The sequence below is a fragment of the Peromyscus maniculatus genome, chromosome 17 (assembly GCF_049852395.1).
Source record: "Peromyscus maniculatus bairdii isolate BWxNUB_F1_BW_parent chromosome 17, HU_Pman_BW_mat_3.1, whole genome shotgun sequence".
Lineage (NCBI taxonomy): Eukaryota > Metazoa > Chordata > Mammalia > Rodentia > Cricetidae > Peromyscus > Peromyscus maniculatus.
In genome coordinates this window covers 50572990-50591835 of record NC_134868.1, presented here as the reverse complement: position 1 = coordinate 50591835, position 18846 = coordinate 50572990, and the positions used below count along the sequence as shown (strand labels likewise).

General features: G+C 43.6%; 2 protein-coding genes across 5 annotated transcripts in view; both read left to right on the top strand.

The window, feature by feature from the left end:
• Positions 1–8357, top strand: part of Vps36 (vacuolar protein sorting 36 homolog) — a 28339-nt gene extending 19982 nt beyond the window's left edge. For all 3 annotated transcript variants that reach the window (XM_076553650.1, XM_076553651.1, XM_076553652.1), the window contains 5 exons: positions 1901–1966; positions 3884–3948; positions 4499–4583; positions 5403–5479; positions 5567–8357. In XM_076553650.1, coding sequence (XP_076409765.1) covers positions 1901–1966; positions 3884–3948; positions 4499–4583; positions 5403–5479; positions 5567–5660 — 387 coding nt within the window. In that variant the 3' untranslated portion in view covers positions 5661–8357. The remainder of the gene's footprint in view (positions 1–1900; positions 1967–3883; positions 3949–4498; positions 4584–5402; positions 5480–5566) is intronic.
• A 6748-nt stretch (positions 8358–15105) lies between these two features.
• Thsd1 (thrombospondin type 1 domain containing 1) overlaps positions 15106–18846 on the top strand; it is a 33017-nt gene continuing 29276 nt past the window's right edge. For both annotated transcript variants that reach the window (XM_016001574.3, XM_006983003.4), the window contains exon 1: positions 15106–15242. The gene's annotated coding sequence lies outside the window, so the exon portion shown is untranslated. The remainder of the gene's footprint in view (positions 15243–18846) is intronic.

The following is an 18846-nucleotide window of genomic DNA, read 5'->3' as shown; positions in this document are numbered from 1 at the left end:
TTCTCTCTAGTCTATCTTTTTGTTTGTTTTTGAGACATTATCTCCTTTTGTAGCCCAGGCTGGCCTTGAACTCACTTACTTCTGCCTCTCTGAGGGCTGGGATTATAGATATGAACCATCATATCTGGCTATACCTAGTTTTTCTGTTTGTTTGCTTTGTTTTGTTTTTTTTTGTTGTTGTTGTTTTGTTTTGTTTTGTTTTTAGTCAGGCTCTTTCCACATAGCCCTGGCTGTCCTGGAGCTCACTGTGTAGAGCAGGCTGGCCTTGAGAGAGCTGCCTCTGCTTCCTGAGTGTTGGTATTACAGGCGTGCAGCATCGTGCCTGGCCCTGTCTCGAGTCTTCCTAGTTCCTGCTAATAGTTCTGTAGTTGACTCTGCCACAGCACTCTTTATGGTCGGTTGTAAATACCTGCCAAAATAAGTACCACAGCAGATTCCCGTGTGCCCATCATCTAGCTTCATCAGTAAATCACCCTCCACTTAGTCCAGATCATCTTCTATGTAAATATTCTAATACCTATAATGATAGACGACTACTTTAAACACAGCTGCAGTATCACTTCTTCAACTAAAACACTAGAAATCCTTAATGTCACATGTCTGGTCGGTGTTCACATTCGCTCTTACAGTTTGCCTGCTCACATCCAGATACGCTACAATTGGTTCACTATTTCTCTAACTTCCTTCCTTCCTTCCTTCCTTCCTTCCTTCCTTCCTTCCTTCCTTCCTTCCTTCCTTCCTTCCTTCCTTCCTTCCTTCCTTCCTTCCTTCCTTCCTTCCTTTCTTTTATGGTGGTTCTTTTGGTTTGGTTTTAGTTTTTGTGCTGATGGTCATCACAGAGCCTTGTATGTCCTAGGTAAATATTTTATTTGCCTAAGCTGCAGCCCCAGCCCCAAATTTATTTTTTATTTTAGTTCCAACTTCTTTTGGGATAAACTGGTAGTTTATCCTACAGCTTGACTGACTATGTAGCATTAACATGCTTGTCATTCTGTACGTTCTCTGTAAACTATTATAGATAGCAGTTTTTATGACAAAAATGTTTTATAGGGGATGGTGTACATTTCTGTTAGTAGGTATGTAGTGTCTGTATTTATAAATGTATACACACATATACGTAGCTAGCTAGCTAGTTAGCAGCCATTGACGGTCATTACCTATGTAATGTTAATGTTTCATTAGAGCTTGCAAAATTACGGCATCACTTAATTCTATACTTCCTTTACTAACTGAAGTTAGTTAACACTTTAAATAAACATAAAAATTTGTTAGCATTTAATGAGCCTTCCTCTGAAAGGCTTCTAGCCACCAGGGCACATGGCCCCTGATACCCTTAGCCTTCTTCTCAGCTCTCCTGCTAAAGAATCAGAGCAGTTCTCCAAAACTCTGCCATGGCCTCCTTGTGCTGGCCTGTGATGCTGATGACTCCAGGCTCCTTTGTGGCAACAGCTACCTGAGTCTGACCCCGACTGATGTCCACAGTTTACCAAGGCTGAGGGTTGGGCAGAGGCTCTGGTCCCTCTTATTGGTTTTGCCTCATCCCGGCCTTCCTGAATCAACCAAGGTGATGCTTGCTGAAGCCTGCACTGTGGAGACACAGGCTGCCAGTGTGGCTGAGTCACATGTGGCCCCTGGCTTCTCAGGTCTTTCCTAGTCTGCGTCACATGTCTGCAGTCAAGAGACTAAGTGCAGTGTTTGAAACATGGTATAGTCCCCCTCTTCTCATCTGAATGGTATTAAAGTCCATATATAGAATTTGAGATACTGCAGAGTATGTGAGTAGACTCTCTTGTGTATAAATACAGTTTTTTTGGGAAAAAAAATAGAATTTGTGATTTCACCCAGATCATGATTTCTGTTAAGAGGGCTAAATACTTGTTTTCCTCTCCCATTTTAACAGGAGCGTGGGGGAATAATGTCCCTCACGGAGGTGTACTGTTTAGTGAACCGAGCTCGGGGAATGGAGGTAAGAACGGCCTGTTTCCATGACCTTTTAGCTCAAATAGAACTCCCCCTCTGTGAGTACACGTTGAGGAAGGCTGTGGCCATCCGAGCTGTTTTCAGAAGCAATGTGGTGAGAGAAAAAGGATTGTCCCGGGGCGCTGTTCCTGGTTTCGTCAGCGACTGCCGAGTGACCCTGAGTGATGCACTTCAGTGCCTTGGAACTCGGTGGTGTCACCTTCGGAGTGAAGGTTTGAGTGAGCGATGCCTGTCAGCGCTAAGATCTGTAATGAATGGGAGCCTTTTCTCTGCGGTGTTTATCTCTGGCACGAGCTCAGCTGGCCTCAGATTTCCTTGTCGATAGTGCAGAGGTAAAGCCACCGTACTCCTCTGCCTGGGTATCAGTAGGAGCCGCTCGCTAGGTCCCTTTGCCCAGTCACACCTAGTACCTGGGCCTCTGAGACTCTTTGCTGGTGCTATTGGTGCCCCGGCAGTCCAGCGCAGACTCGTGTAAGCAGTCACTTCCTGTGACTCACCCGAGACCTGTGAGTGCAGCCACCATTCTGTCATCAAGTACACGATGGTCCGTGAGGCACACACCAACTGTCAGCTCTCTTCTCTGTCGCTCCTGCTTTGACCGTCCTCACCTTGAAGATAACCTGGGGATGAGGAACTTCAGGTGCAGATGAAGTAATTTGATTGATGTCACCTAGAGACGGTGGTTTGCCAAGCCTTGTGCTTAGGCTTTGCTAGCTCCGGAGCCATCCCATGTGGCTCAAAGCTATGCTTGTGTCTGCCACGGTGCAGGTTTATTAAGGCTACACTATCCACCAGTAGCTACATGTAACAGCTGTGAATGGATAAAACAAGTAGAAAATAAAACAAAGGTCAGTATCCATGTCGATATCTGGAAAAAAGTTTTTGTTGTATTATTTAATACAGTGCTGGAGCTTGAACCCAGGGCCTCACACATGCTAGGCAAGACTTCTACTCAGCTCCTTTTCTGTTTCACCTTTGATGTGGGCACTAGGAATTGTGAAGTCATGCCCGTGGCCTGCATTGCATCTCGGCTGGGCAGGACTGCCGATGCCGTCTTTGCTGTCCCTGTTTCTTCTTTTATCCTTGGAATTGAGTGACCCACAGTACTTGATGAAGAGCCTTGTTTTCTACTTTAGAAAAAGTGTTTTAAATTTGATTATTTAAAAAAAAAAAAAAAACCTTGGAAATAAAAATGTCACATACCAAAATTAACCAGACACAAAGTCTGTACAGCTCAACAAACTTCTTTATAGTTAGAATTGGCATTCAAAATGGAAGCTATGAGGCTTCACATTAAACTTTACACTTTCAGAATCAAATGTATTTTATATGCTTAACCACCACCAAAACCAAACCTTTCGTGACAGAATAATAACTAGAAAAATAGTTTTTTCTCCTCTTTCATAACTTGTGTGCTTCACCTACGTTCAGTTCTTCTTCATCCCTCGTATTTAGTGTTTTGTTCTGTTTTCCCCACTAGGTACTGTACCCACATGTATATTTCTTTACACATACACACATCCGCACATTATTGGCTAGCTTCCACATGTGAGAGAGAATTTCAATTAATATTACACATTCTAAGTCTATGCATTCCCTGCGATTTGGACTTTATTTTTCTTTAGAGCTGAGTAAGAATAGTCCATACACACACGCACACACACACACACACACACCCCAAATTTTCGTTTTCCAGTTCTTTGCTCCAGTGAATAAAGCAGCAATAAATGACGGGACGCAAAACTCTCTGTGTAGGGTGTGGAGATCTCTGGGTATATATGCTCAAGAGTGGAATAGCTGGGTCATGGGTCGTTGACTTCTTACTCTGTCTTAGTGGTTATTACAATTATATAGTACCATTCTATTGCTTTGCAGCATAAACTGGATTTCTTTTCCTCATTAGTTGCTCTCACCAGAAGATTTAGTGAATGCGTGCAAGATGCTGGAAGCTCTGAAACTACCTATCAGGTAAAGGAATCTCCACGGGAAGTTTGCCAACTGTGACCGTGATTCTGCACAGAGGAGATCTGAAAGTCCACCCAAGCCTACCACTGTGCGTGGCAAACCAGAATGATACCCTCTTGAGGTTCTGCTGTATGCGACCTGAGTTTACCTGGTGCTGCATGCATCTTCTGCGCTCTGTACTTCGTCCTCTCAGGGAAGGGTGTGTCCCGGTGTGCATCACTTCACACTCTGTGAATTCAGAGAGGAAACGCAGAAGAACTCACCTCTGAACCTTCAGTGCACATGTTCAATTCTGATGCATTCTCCTTCTCCTCAGGCTAAAAGCACCCCGAACCAGAAAAGCTATATCATGTAGATTGTGGTTCATAGTTTTATTGTCTGTTAATCTTTGAGTTCTTTAATTCTATCATGGTTACACATAGTCATTATGGCTTAAGCGTTGTGTGATTGTCCTCAGGCCTGGCCATTAAGTAAAGTAGAATGTGGCTTGCTTCTCCCTTGTAGTTGAACATCCTAGATATATCCACGCTGTTCTCACATCTGTGTTTTTCAGGCTTCGGGTTTTTGACAGTGGTGTCATGGTTATTGAGCTTCAAACCCACAAAGAAGAGGAAATGGTGGCCTCAGCCCTGGAGACAGTATGTGAATCCCGTTCCCTTCTTTTCTTAGAGCTTGCCACAAAGACCCAGCTGCGTAGCAACTTGAGAAGCAGGATTCACTGTTGAACTTACTTTTGCTAAAAAGTCAGTCATAGGCTTAATGCTTTGTGATAGACAATCAGCATCCATAGTAGAAGTTTTTGAAGTTTTGTCTCCCTTAACATCTTAATGAGGTGTTCGCTTTCCTGTTGAAACTCAGCATTGGGAGCAGGTTTTCAAGTCCATCCTTTACTGTACCCGCTTATAACTATGGGCCCCTCACCAAAGCGTGTAACACACAGAGTTTGCTATGCTGCTTTTTCAGAACACCTACTAGCTTTGTCCAGGCTTTCATACAGTGCCTTCTTACAACATGTTGGTATGTAGCCTCTGCTCTGCCTGTTCTGAGCCTGTCAACTTTTGCAGAATTGAGCAGTTAAGATTTAGGTCTGCAGGACTGGACTCAGCGGCTGATAACACTTGTTCTTGTAGAGGAACTGGGATCAGTTCCCAGAACCTTCATGGAATTCACAACCATCCGTAACTCCAGTTCTAGGAGATCCCCACCTCCTCTTGATCTCTGTGGGCATCAGGCACAAATGTGGTGTGCATCTCTGCAGGCAAAACCTTCATGCACATAAAGATAAATCTAAAAATAGAAAATATCTAGTTATAGTGACTGTTTGGACTTTAGTAAAAAACCCAGTAAAACATTCCCTTCGTGTACTGACTACGTGTTCCTCCGAGTGTACTAAAATAATCGTGGTTGTTGGTGCTTTGTTTCTCTTGTTTGTTTACTGCTGTGTGTGCTGTCACAAGGTTTCAGAAAGAGGATCCTTAACATCGGAAGAGTTTGCCAAACTGGTGGGGATGTCTGTCCTTCTGGCTAAAGAAAGGTATGTAAGCCCCTGCCTCCTCACCGTGGTGTGTGAGATCTTTCTGGATGAACAGATCATTGTGGGATTTTTCTTCTTTATTCCCAGGCTGCTTCTCGCAGAGAAGATGGGCCATCTTTGCCGAGATGACTCCGTGGAAGGCTTGCGGTTTTACCCAAATTTATTTATGACACAGAACTAAGAATTTTGTACCTGAAATACCTTTTGTCAATACACTTGGCATTATGCCAAGGTCATATGACATTGAGCTGACAAATGAACACAAATAAACCAAGAGTTTGTTAGAACTTCACAGTATAATATAAAGCTCTTAATCTTTCCCTAAAATTATGGCCTCAGAACTGTATGTAGAGTGTACGTATAGGAAAATAGAGAAAAAAACGAGTGTGCATATGCATTTAAAGTCATGCTATAGTTGTGTAAGCTCTTGGAATTTAACTTGAAACATGGTGGATTTTAATTTGATCCTTGAATTTAGGTCCTCGGGGGAAGAAGTAAACTTGCATGTTTGGGTCAATCAGATAATCGTTTTTCTATGACTAAACTTCACCGAATTGTAAATGTTTTTCTCTGCATCTGACGTGCCCATCTTGGGCATTCATGAAGGAAGTAACAGCTACACTGTGGTTTAAGAACCACCAGCACTGGAATAAAAGGTCAAACTGTAGAGTGCTGTACCAGGCTCTTCCTTGGGGTCTTTGGAAGCAAACGTAGGTGTGTCTCTACCAGATCAGATAAAACACCTTTGAAAAAGGAGAGGGCTAGGGTCTAACTTACTCAGAGAGCATTTGCCTAGAATGCAGAGGCCTCAGATTTCAGACCTCCCACCCAAATAACAGGGGAAAGAGGGAGTGAGAAACTATTATGCATTTACTCCTCAGTTAGGTTCTTTTTCATTTTTAAGTGATAATTTCATGACTGGCATTTTTAAAGACTGCAGCAGTATCATTTTGTTTAAGAAACGTGGATTTTGACACTGAATTAAAGAGCTATGTAGACACACTCAGAGTTGTGATTACAAGTCTGAGAGTTGGATAGTTCTGGAAGGGCATTAACTGCATAGGACCTTAATTGCTCTTTACTTGGAAGCCAAGGATGTGAAATAGGAAGTAGAAAAGTTGGCAGATCTCCTTTCTCCTCTCACAGTTGGGAGTCCTAACACTCAACTAGAAATGTTCTCATCATCGTCCAGCCATCTCCCCTTGCCCTACATGCTGTAAGTTGTATGGAAGAAGCACCTGAGAGGAAAGTATGTTGATAGCAAAAGCTGGCTTTGTCACCTGAAGATGGCTGGAGTTTTTAAGTGGGTTGCCTGACTTCATATGTATAGCACGTTGGCATTACCTCAGACTCAGGGAGCCCATTTAGAGGCTTAGCTGGAAGTGGGAGGGGCCCTGGAGCTACAGGGAGGGGTGCCTAGGCTCACAGGAGCTTGAGGATCCTCTCTGGATGAGGTGGAGGCCACTGCAGATGCCCTGTGGAGAAATTGCCAGTGTCCCCCAGCTGCAAACCAGGGAACCCCACCCCTGATCCCTTCCTGGGAAGTGGCTGTCCGTTACCTCTGTCCTCCAGTATCGGGAGAATACTGTGGCCAAGGCAGCCTCCTTTAGTGTTGTCTTTCAAATCTGTCACTTATTTCAGTTGTGGTGAAATCTCCACTAAGCACCTCATTGTTTATCTCAGGTTTACTTTATGGTTACTTCAGTGTTGGCTATCCCAATCTTCTAGGGATTGGTTGGACCATTGTGCCAGTTTATTAGAATGTCTTACCTCTCTCGGCTGCACATAGTCTGTCACATGGTTCTGGTGGACTTACACACACACACACACACACACACACACACACACACACACACCTTATCTGACTAAGGTCTTTAAACCAACAGGTCATTGATAATCTGTTCTACCACTTAGACTGGTTGTAAGGTTGTTAGGTTACAGAGGTTGCTGAATCTCGCTCTAATGGTTTGGATTCATCACAACAAACACATAATACACTTGTTCATTCAGTGTGACTGCAGATTAACAAAAAGTGGAGCAATCTGAGTTGTAGAATGTGAATGAAAGGTGAATAAAAGTGACATAAATATACTTAGAAAAAGACACATTGACAAAAAATGATTTTTTTAAATAACTGTTTCCAGACCTTGTTTTATCTTTTTGACCGTTTTTCTTGCCAAATGTGTTGTTTTGGTCCTTTAGGTACAGGCTGTGTTTAAATACAAACCAATCAAGCCCTAGGTGCAAAAATGTTCTGCTTTGGTGCTCCTCACTGTATAATTTTTGTTCTCTCACTTTGCTCTTAGGAAAATGAATATCTTTGTAAATTTAAAATGGAATAGTTTAGTCACTGTAAAGAAAAATAATTTACATTATATAATCAAAGATTGTTTCCAGGGTTAGATGATTGGTGTTATTGTATAGTGTCAAATTATTATGAAACTTTAAACTAATTTTCTTACCTTGGTGTTCTTTTCACAATTATCTGTAAAATACATGAACATGATAAATGTTTAGTCACACTAAGCCGGTATGAGAATTTTTCTATTTTGTAATTATTAAGCATTGCTTATGAGTTGTCTTTGAGGTTTTATAATTTTGTTATCTTAAAAATGGGAAATAACTTATAAGCTTTTTAAAAACTCTTGATTCAGATCTCACTGTGGACCAACTGTGTGCATTCCCTTGGATGTGTTACCATATGTTCCTGGTTACTAAGCTGGCCAGAATGTGTGGTTTCACACACAAATATTTAAAAAGGTTATCTTTTGCCCAACAATCTCTGCATCTTCATTTTAGTACAGTGGAGTCACAACTTGTTAGGTGGCTAGGTTTTAAAAACTTTGCCTAAGGTCAAAATAAAGTATGCTCAAAATGACTCTTGAAAAGTCTCTTAAATTGCTGATAGAGTTCCTTCTATGGTCTTACATTGTGAGTCCCTGGGGAATAACATATAGGTATGAATTTATTATACACACAGTAAACACAGTATGTGATGATGTACATGCCAACTGTGGACTTTAATAATACTCACACTGTTGAAATGTGTGTATTGCCCTTTTTGCCAATAGGTATAGTTGAATTTATGTAAGTTTGTTGCCAATCCTTTTAAGATAGATCTAGAATGCAATCTTAATAGAGACAGACTTTTCTGACATGTTCATGGATATATTCCCCAGAGTCTGGAACAAGGTTTGGCATAGAGTAAGCATTTAACAAATATTTACTGAATAAATTACCTACATCTATATCTATCTATATCTATATCTATATCTATATCTATATCTATCTATCTATCTATCTATCTATCTATCTATCTATCTATCTATCTATCTATCTATTTGTTGATAACTAGGCATCACTACCTTAAACTCTCATTCGGTTTAGTTAAAAGGACTTTTTACGTAAGAAACTCTGAGAAGAAGGTGGGGTCTCGTGAAAGCAGTGGTAGAAGCAGCTTTCCCTGAAGGTAGAGAATGCAGGTGTGCACCATCACGCCTGGTTTAAGGACCCTTCTGAATTGTTTGTAGTTTCTTTTCTTATTTTTATAAGTTCGATGAGACTTTCATTCAATATATTTTGATCATAATCACACACTTCTACTCCCAGATCTATCCCCTCCCCTCCTTCCCTGCCCACTCATATTTTTGTCATTTCTTTTTAAAACCCATAAAGTACAGTTTCTGCTCCCCATATACTCCTGGATATGTGGCCTGTACTGAAGAGCGATTAGTCCATAAGGGACCGTGCCCTTAAAGAAAACCGACTCTCTCCTCCCAGCAACTATAGATTGCCAACAGCTTCTTAGCCAGGGGTGGGACTTCATGCCCAAATCTCATCTCCCCAGTGAGGTTTGGTATGGCTTGAGCTTATGCAGGTCTTGTGCATCAAGACTCAACTGATGCGAATTCATGTGTGCAACTGCCCTGCTATATCCAGATTCCCAATAGTCATCCACTGCCTTGGGCTCTTAAAATCATCCAGCCCCTTTCTGCTGTGATCCCACAGTCTTGGGAAGAGATGATATGATATAGATGTCATGTTCAGGGCTGAGAATTCCAGTCTCTTATTCTCTACACCTTGGCCAGTTGTAGGTCTCTGTTAATTGTCATCTACTTAAAAAAGAAGCTTCTCGCCGGGCGTTGGTGGCGCACGCCTTTAATCCCAGCACTCGGGAGGCAGAGGCAGGCGGATCTCTGTGAGTTCGAGGCCAGCCTGGGCTACCAAGTGAGCTCTAGGAGAGGCGCAAAGCTACACAGAGAAACCTTGTCTCGAAAAACCAAAAAAAAAAAAAAAAAAAAAAAAAAAAGAAGCTTCTCTGATGAGGGTTGAGAGATGCACTAGTCTATGGGTATAATAAGTCATTTGGAGGCAGTTTAATACTATGCCCACTTAGAATTATAGCAGTAGGCTGTCCCCAGGTCTATGATTTGTCAAAGTATACGTTCTCAGCCCTGATAACAGTACCAGGTATGGATTTCAACTTGTACAGAAGGCCTTAAAGTTAATCAGAAAGTGGTTGGTTACTCCCATGACGTTTGTGCCCCTATTGTAAGAGTGGACATGTCTTGCCAGGCCAAAAATTGTTACAGTTCCCAGGGTTCACAGCTGGGTAAGACTTGTGATTCCTTTTCTCCTCAGGTAGCGTGCATAGAACCATCCAGTGTTTTGGAAGTAGGGAGGAAGCTTCCAAGTTGCTGCTTTATTTCCCCATGTTCTATGATTTAAGTGTGTGGCAAACACCACAGGGCAACAGATGAAAATCCCAGTGCCAAGAATGGGTTTCCTTGTTTGGAGCTGTTGGCAAGTGAGGTGTCATTGACCCCCAAATACTATGGACTGTTGCCAGTGCTCTTAGTTAATCTCTGGAGCCCACTGTTTTGATGCTGGGCTCTGGGGGCTTTGTAGCAGAGCCCGATAAAGACAGCCCAGTCCCAAGTGACAGAAAATGTCAGTACGTGGAGGAGGTGGGACCATGCATGAAGAAGTCCCTGTTTCTGGCATGTGCCTTGGTCTGTCTAGACTTTCTTTCCATACTGACTTCTGTGGTGATATATTGTGTACCCTAATAAACTTGCCTGAGGGTCAGAGGACAGAGCCAGCCACTAGATTAGACATAGAGGTCAGGCAGTGGCGGCACACACCTTTAATCCCAGCACTTGAGATCTCATGCCTTTGCTTGGGAAGCACACCCACCTTTAATTCCAGGAATTGATATGGCAGGGCAGATAATGAGGAAATAGGAACTCTCTTTAGGCTGAGGATATCATAGAGGTAAGAACTAGTGGCTGGCTGTTCTGCTTCTCTGATCTTTCAGCTTTCACCCTGATATCTGGCTCTGGGTTTTTTATTATAAGACCATCTTAAATTCGAAAAACAGACTTCCACTCACCCATAATAGCCTAAATCAGACCATATCTTGCACCATCCCACCTGCCCTAGAAAAACCTTTTTCCTGTATCTATAGCTCTATTTTAAAGTCTGTAAAAGTTACTGTCTGCCTCATATAATTAATTATATTTTGTCTTGTTATTTTAACTTTTGCTTTGAGGCCACAAGAAAATACTGAGCTTCTTTAAGTTTAAATATGGTCAGTTGCCACATCCTATGTGGCTTGTGTTCCAGGACCCTGGCTAGGGTGGAGGATGAAGGAAGGAAGGACACACATACACAGATGACATGCACAGTGACCCTGGACTAGGTGGAGTGCTCTAACCACTCCCACCACAGCCCAGAACCTCAGCATGGTTTTTTTTTTTTTTTCATTAAGTTTATGGTTTTAATCTGTAATTTACAGGTAAATGGTCAAACTGTGGTATGGCACATGCAATGGACCGTTACTCAGCAACAAAAAAGAACACGCCACCGACCCAAGATCTCCATGAACTGACCTCAGGACAACAATGTTGAGTAACAGGAACAATTCATGGCTGTCCTAGCTCACTTGTGGCCCCCAGACTGCAGGTTCCACGTGATATGCCTGTTGGCATAACTCCTCAAAGAATTGTCTGTTTGGTATATACCTTTCCCCCGGTTTTTTCTGACAGTTTGTGAGACATAATTGATATTCAACAAGCTGCAGTTTAAAGTATGAAATTTGTTCTTTTGAACTAGTCATACATACATCTGTGAAACCATATTGTGCTTGCCCCAAAGATTTTTCTCCTACCACCCTATTCTCTGCCTCATGACCAGCCTTCCCCTCCTCACCCTGCTTCTCACCAACTATTGATCTTCTGTCTGTCACTATTCAAGCGTCTACATTTATAGAATTTTCTATAAATGGGATCATGAGTTTGACTTGTTATTTTGCCTTGTTCCTGTTACTCAACATCACCATCCTGAGGTCAGTCCGTGGAGAACACAAGCCAATAGCATATTCTTTTTTGTGGCCGAACAGCAATCCTCTGTATGGGCCATACCACAAACCTCAGCATGTTTCCTAGAACGGGAGGAGTTAGCCAGTCTCTAGTCTCATCTCTGCAGGTGAAATCCCGGGCCTTAAACATCAGGAGGAGGAAGCAGCAGTTGCTAGTCTTTGCACACACTCATCAGTCATTCATAAATACTCATACTCAGGCTCCCAAGGAAAACTGCCAATCCTCTTGAGCCTGACCCATATGGGTAACAGTTATGTAGCAATTCCTTTGAATCATCACTGTCCTACTTCATTGAACGTACATAGTACGTTTCTAATTGAGTGTTAACTTCACTAAATGCCTTGCGGCTTAACAGTTCCCTCCTTCCAGGAGGCTTCTCAACCAGCTCAACCTGTCTGAGATCTGCCCTGTTACTCGAATTCTAAGACATGAGCCATATGTCTTAGAATGTAGGAGGCACTCCTGAAAAGTCAGGTTGCACACATGTAAGATCTTGCTTTCACAAGCTGTGATTATAGTGTGAAAATTGGGTCATTTCTGTTCTTCCTTGTGCCCTGATGTGAAATCATTGAGTTATGATTTCTAGACCATTGCTTATTAGAATAAAAAACATTTGTATATATACAGATGATTTTCGGTTGGTTGGTTGGTTGGTTGGTTGGTTGGTTGGTTGGTTGGTTGGTTGGTTGGTTGGTTTTTCAAGACAGGGTTTCTCTGTGTAACAACCCTAGCTGTCCTGGAACTCGCTCTGTAGACCAAACTGGCCTCGAACTCACAGAGGTCCGACTGCCTCTACTTCCTGAGTGCTGGGATTAAAGGTGTGCATCACCACTGCCCAGCTTGTATACAGATGGTTATTAAGTGTATAAATTTTACAGTTGTAGAGGTCACTGGAAGAGTTGCTGACTCAGAAAGAGAGTTCAGTGTACTGGAGTTAGAACCCTGGGCCTTGCATGTGCTAGGTTAAATGCTCTTTCATGAGCAGCATTCCCAGCCAGAATTCAGTGCATGTTAAAAGCCAGTTTGAGTTGATACTGAAGTCATACCACTGTCCTTCAAAAAGACTTTCCTTCCTTTAATGTTGCCTTTATTTCAGAAAAGACTGTATCATATTTGTCTAATAAAGACAGTAATACAGTGTCTTAGTTGGGGTTTCTGTTGCTGTGATAAAATACCATGACCGAAAGTGACATGGGGTGGGTGGGGGTGGAGGTTTATTTCAGCACATTCCATCACTGAGGTAAGTCAGGGCAGGAACTTAAACAGGGCAGGAGCTGGTGCAGAGGCCACGGAGGGGGGCTGTGTATTGGCTTGCTCAGCCTGCTTCCTTGTAGAACCCAGGACCAGCAACCCAGGGATGGCACCACCCACCATGGACTGGGCCTTCCCTCATCACTAATTAAGAAAATGCACTATAGTCTTCCCTACAGCTGACTTTATGGAGGCATTTTTTAAAATTGACGTTCCCTTTCAGATGACTCTAGCTTCTGTCAAGTTGATATAAAATGAGCCAGGACAGCCAGTTTGTCATGAACTATAATTAATATAATTAATATAAAAGTGGCAAAAGCTGTTATTTTAAAAATGCATGTAAGATTTGTCACACCCAAAGTAAATTTTTTTAAAGAGTATATTTGTAAAGATTAATACATAACAAGGTGCGGTTTATGCTGCTCTCAAGCCCCACAAAACTTTACTATCATATACCTTTTATAGCAGAGAAGAGGTGGGATTAACAACCCAGGGCTACCTCGGATCATCAGGCTTGGCAGCAAGACTACCTGCTGGGCTATCCACATACCCTCCATTGAGTTTCATTGTTTTGTTCTCACAACCAGTGGTACCAGAGACTATATGACATGCATTTGAAAGGAATCCTAACTTCAGTTGATGAATGAATATTGGAGTAGAGAATTTTGATGGCAATGAAAACGGATGACAGCCCTACAGCTTCCTTGGACACTTGGCTAATTAGTTCTTAGACAAACTTGAACTTGGGGCTGGAGAGATGGCTCAGAGGTTAAGAGCACTGACTGCTCTTCCAGAGGTCCTGAGTTTAATTCCCAGCAACCACATGGTGGCTCACAACCATCTGTAATGAGATCTGCTGCCCTCTTCTGTCATGCAGGGGACACATACAGAATACTGCATAAATAATAAAATAAATTTTAAAAAAAACCTTGAATTCTGATGACATCTAAGTGTGCTGTCTTTTAAGATCACTTTCAGCAAATGGCATATTTGAAGAAATTTAGGTGACATTTATAAATAAATCGTCGCCCCCCCCCACCTCCTACTCACATTATGCAAGATCTTTACCACTGATCTTGCCATCCCCACCACCCACTTTCAGAGGCAAGGTCTCATTTATGTAGCCCAGGATGACCTGATACTTTAAATCCTCCTGCCTCAGTTTCCCCAGTTGCTGGGATTGCAGTCATGTGCACCACATCCAACTCTTATTAAGTCACGTGGGTTTGACACATGCACCGTGAATGCATGCAATTCCGTCCTAACATGCTTCCCTCCTCCAGAATTTCCTAATACCTCTTGCGGGGTAATGGCCCTCTAGAGGCTGGCTCTTCTTTGTATTACCAGACAATGATTTTGTCTGTGACATGGTTCGTTTTATGTAAAAGAGAGCTCACTGCACGTCACTGGGTGACGAGCAGAGCTGTTAAACCATGGGAAACTTAACCTCCGATTCTTTTAGAAAGATAACATTTGCAGAATAGACTTTAAAAAAAAATGTTTGTTTTTAATTTAATTAACCAAGTTTGTCTCCAGAGGAAGAAAAGGGGAAATGCACTTTACCTGACGTGTGTTCTTTTGAAACGCTGGTGATGTTTGGGGAAGCAAATTTACAGGTCACCCATGCCACTTTAGTGGTTTTTCTTGTGGACCTCCCCCACACCCCCACAAGAAAACGACCCTGGGGAAGAAGTGAATGGTTGTGAAGTGTAGGAAGGCTGCTGGCTTGCCCTTAAAGCCCCGGGTCTCGGCAGTGGGAGGCGGGCTATGGGCGTAAAGTATGTGCTGGGTGACCCTGCGCGGGCGGCGACCACACCTCCTCACAGGGCCTCTGGCCCCAGGGTTTCCTGCAAGTTTCCTGCCCGGTGGCTGGAGGGCAAGCTAGGGACAGGCAGGAAAGGAAGATGCTCTGCCCAGAAGTGGGGGAGCGGGGGGTGGGTAGGGCGGACTTCTTGCGCTTGACCCCCGCCCTCTGAGAGCCCGCCTCGGGGCGTGGTCCCAGGCTGCCCAGGAGGGTGCCAGAGTGCCGGACGCCGGCGTGCGGCTGCGGGACGCGGGATGCTCGCCCAGCCTCCCCGTGGCCGCTGAGGCTCCCCACTCGTCTCCACCGTGCCAGCCAGACCCGACCAGAGGTAAGGACCCCGGAGCGCAGGTGGCCCAGGAGCCAGGCGGGCACCTGGAGCGGGCGTGGCCGACTGACCGGACTCACATAGGCTCAGAAGTGGAGTTCAGGTTGGGACTTTTGGAAACTCAGCGTTGCGACCTAAGTTTGTAACTTCCCCCAAAGAAATCTTCCTGGGATACTAACAATCAGCAATGGCCGGCAGTAACAAGCCTTATGCTGACTGACTGGGCCGGGCTTCCACGCGTGAACTTGACCGGCACCTTTGGAAAGTGAGTCGGTGGTGGGAGAGCACCGCTTCGCGAGGAAGCACCACCCTGCCATCCGGATAGAGAAAGCTGGTTCACAAGTGCAGCCTTGGGGTCGGGATTTCCTCCTACCAAACGTTATTCCTACATATACGCAGAAGCTTTGCTTGTAAAATCATGTTGCTTTTCCTTTTATTCTTTGATAATGTCCTGTGGACGTTAGAGTAATTAATTGTCCTTTGTTGGCGGCTACGAAGCGTTTACTTAGCTGGTTTCTGGAAAAACGTGGCTTTAAGGGGAGGTGATGTTCTTGGTCGCTGAGAACACCCACACCCACTTCTCTCCACCTCCTCAACTGGTGCTTTTACAGTCTACTGTAAACTTTTGTGAGTTGCTTCTTAGCTCCAAAGGTTCAAACCCAGGGCTTCACGCACGCTGGGCAAGCACTCTACCACTGAGCTAAAACCCAGGCCCTATACAAGTATTTTAAACGCCTTGAAAACATGCCCGACTTCTTATTTTCTTAAAATGATTCTCACACCACGTATTCTACTCACAACTATTCAGGGATTTGGGAACATGGTGAAAAAAAAAATCAGGTAGCTGCCCCCCACCACCACACACACAAATTAGAGGCATATTACGATTATAATCATAATGCATGTTATGATGTACAGGTAGACTGGGTCCTTCTATAATTCCATCTCTGTTCGTCTCTAAATACAGACCATTACACAAGTCTGTGTTTAACCGCTCATCTTCATAAGCCAGAAAATATAATCACAGAATCAGTACCGAGTAAAGAGTTTTAAAAGGAATATTATCTCGGAGAAGCAAGCCATCCCAGAACGCTGACCTCATCTTTCCAGACGTTGCTGCTAGGTGGGGTCTTATTATGTTGCCCAGGCTGGTCTCAGACTGGTCGGCTCAAGCCATCCTCCTGCCTCAGATTTTGGGGAAACTACAGGTGCCAGGGGCCATAGTTCGATAGTCTTCAGCCATGTTCCCCATCCACATTCAAGGAAATGGTTAGATCAAATCATTTCGGTGTGTTGAGGAGGGAAGGGAACCCAGTCATCTGCGTACTTCAACTTGGAAGCCTGCTTCACTCTCAGGAAATGCGGGGTTTCCTTTGTTCAGCCAGCTCTTACTGAACAAAAGCTAATAGAGACACACCAGTTTCCTTTCCCCTGAATGGCGGCTTATTTCAGTCAGCCTGCTAAATTCTGTTCGTTTCTGTCCTTATCAGAAGGTACGTAGCATGCGTCTGGAATGGAACGTTATACAAGGGGTAGAGATGTGCCTCAATGGCAGAGCGCTTTCCTAGCATGGATGAGGCCTTGGGTTCAATCTGCAGCGCCACAAGAAATGGCCTGTGACTAACATGGGACTCTAAGCATTAAGAAAACATATATGTGGTTATGGTTGATAAAACAGTTTGCTAGATTCTTGTATGAAAAGACTACCCTTAAGTGGTCCAGAGTCTAGTATTTCGATCAAAGTTCAGATCCCTTCCTACAATTCACTGTGAACCACGGTCCAGCAAGGTCTTCCCTTGCCCACCTAGGTGGTCTGGGACGATTGCCCCACGAATCACCCATCTCCTGATGCATATCAGCAACAAGTACTGGAAGACTGACAGGAGATGGTCATTTTTATTTGTCTGTTTTCTCCCCCTCCAAACAAGAAAAGCAGGGCCACATAGAGTTCACATTAAATTGTAACATGCTGAGTATCTATTGTTTGTTTTTTTCCCTCAATTTTTTAAAAATGAAAAACATGTTTTCTTTGAGTGAAGATAGATTTTTTTTCCGCACAATATATTCTGATTACAGTTTCTCCACCCAGTTCCTCTCCACCTTCCCTCCCACCCAGATCCACACCCTTTCTGTCTCTCCTCGGAAAACAAACAGGCGACAAGGGGATAACAGTAAAATAAAAAACAAATCTGGATCGGACAAAATAACCAAACAAGAAAAAAGAAAAGAAAAAGCACAAGAAACACATATAGACTCTCTCTCACACACACAAGTTTGCACACACAGGAATCCCATCAAAACCCAAACCAGAAGCCGTGATATGTATGCAAAGGACCTGTAAGGTTAAAAAAAAAAAAAAATGCCCTCACAACATTATGAAACAAAGACCCTCCGAAGATGCCTTTGGGTTTGTTTTGTGTTGGCTATCTACTGCTTGGGCATGGGGCCTTTCCTGAAAAGGTTTGTATCCCCAGTGAGACTCCCTCAGAGAAAATTAATTTTCTATTTTTTTTTTTTCCGGAGCTGAGGACCGAACCCAGGGCCTGCGCTTGCTAGGCAAGCGCTCTACCACTGAGCTAAATCCCCAGCCCCCAAAATTAATTTTTCATTTGCAAATGGCTATCAATGGGATGTAGTTTCTGGGTTAGGGATGGGGGTGCGTATCCACCCCTCCTCTCAGCTCCCGGACCCCCGTTTGATGCAGACCTGTGCAGGATTGTGCACGCTGCCACAGTCTGTGAGCTCATATGGGCACCAGCCCTGGTGTGTCTCCAAGGCCTTGATTCCTCGATGTCCCCCATCCCTCTGGCTTTTACAGCCTCTCTGCCTCCTCTTCCTCAGTTCTCTGAGCCCTGAGGGGAGGGACTTGATGGAAACATCCCATTTAGGGCCAGGTGTTCCAAGGTCTCTCACTCGATGCATAAAACATAATTTTATCACACAATATATTTTAATCATATTTTTCTCCTCCCCCGACTTCTCTCAGAGCCTCCTGACTTTCCTCCACAAACAACTTCATGCTCTCTTTTTTATCTTTCAAACAAAAAAAACTCCAAAAAAACCCCAAAAATCAAAATAAACAAGCAAAAAAAAAAAAAAGAATAACAAGGAAAATAAATAAATAAAACAAAAAGCACACAAAAAACATGAAGTTCGTTTTGTGCTGGTGAGCTAGTCCTGAGCCTGGGGCCAGCCCTGGAGTGTGGTTGATATACCAGTGACACCACTGGAGAAAACTGATTTCCTTCTCTCAGCAGGTATTGTTAATAGCTTCTTGGTTAGGGGTAAGACTTTGAGTCCACTTTTGTCTGGTTTGAACTTGGGCAGGACTTACGCATGATTTCACAGTCTCTGTGAGTTCACATGTGTGTCAGCCCTGTTGTGTTTGGAAGACACTGTTTCCTTGGAGTCATTCGTCACCTTCGGCTCCTACAATCTTTCCACCTCCTCTTCCACGTAGATCCCTGAGCCTTGAGGGGAGGGATTTGATGGAGACATCCCATTTAGGACCGAGTCCTCCAAAGTCTCTCACTCTCTGTACATTGTTCAGTTGTGAGTCTCTGTTAATTCTCTGATGAGGGGTGAGCAAGACACTGATCTGTGGGCA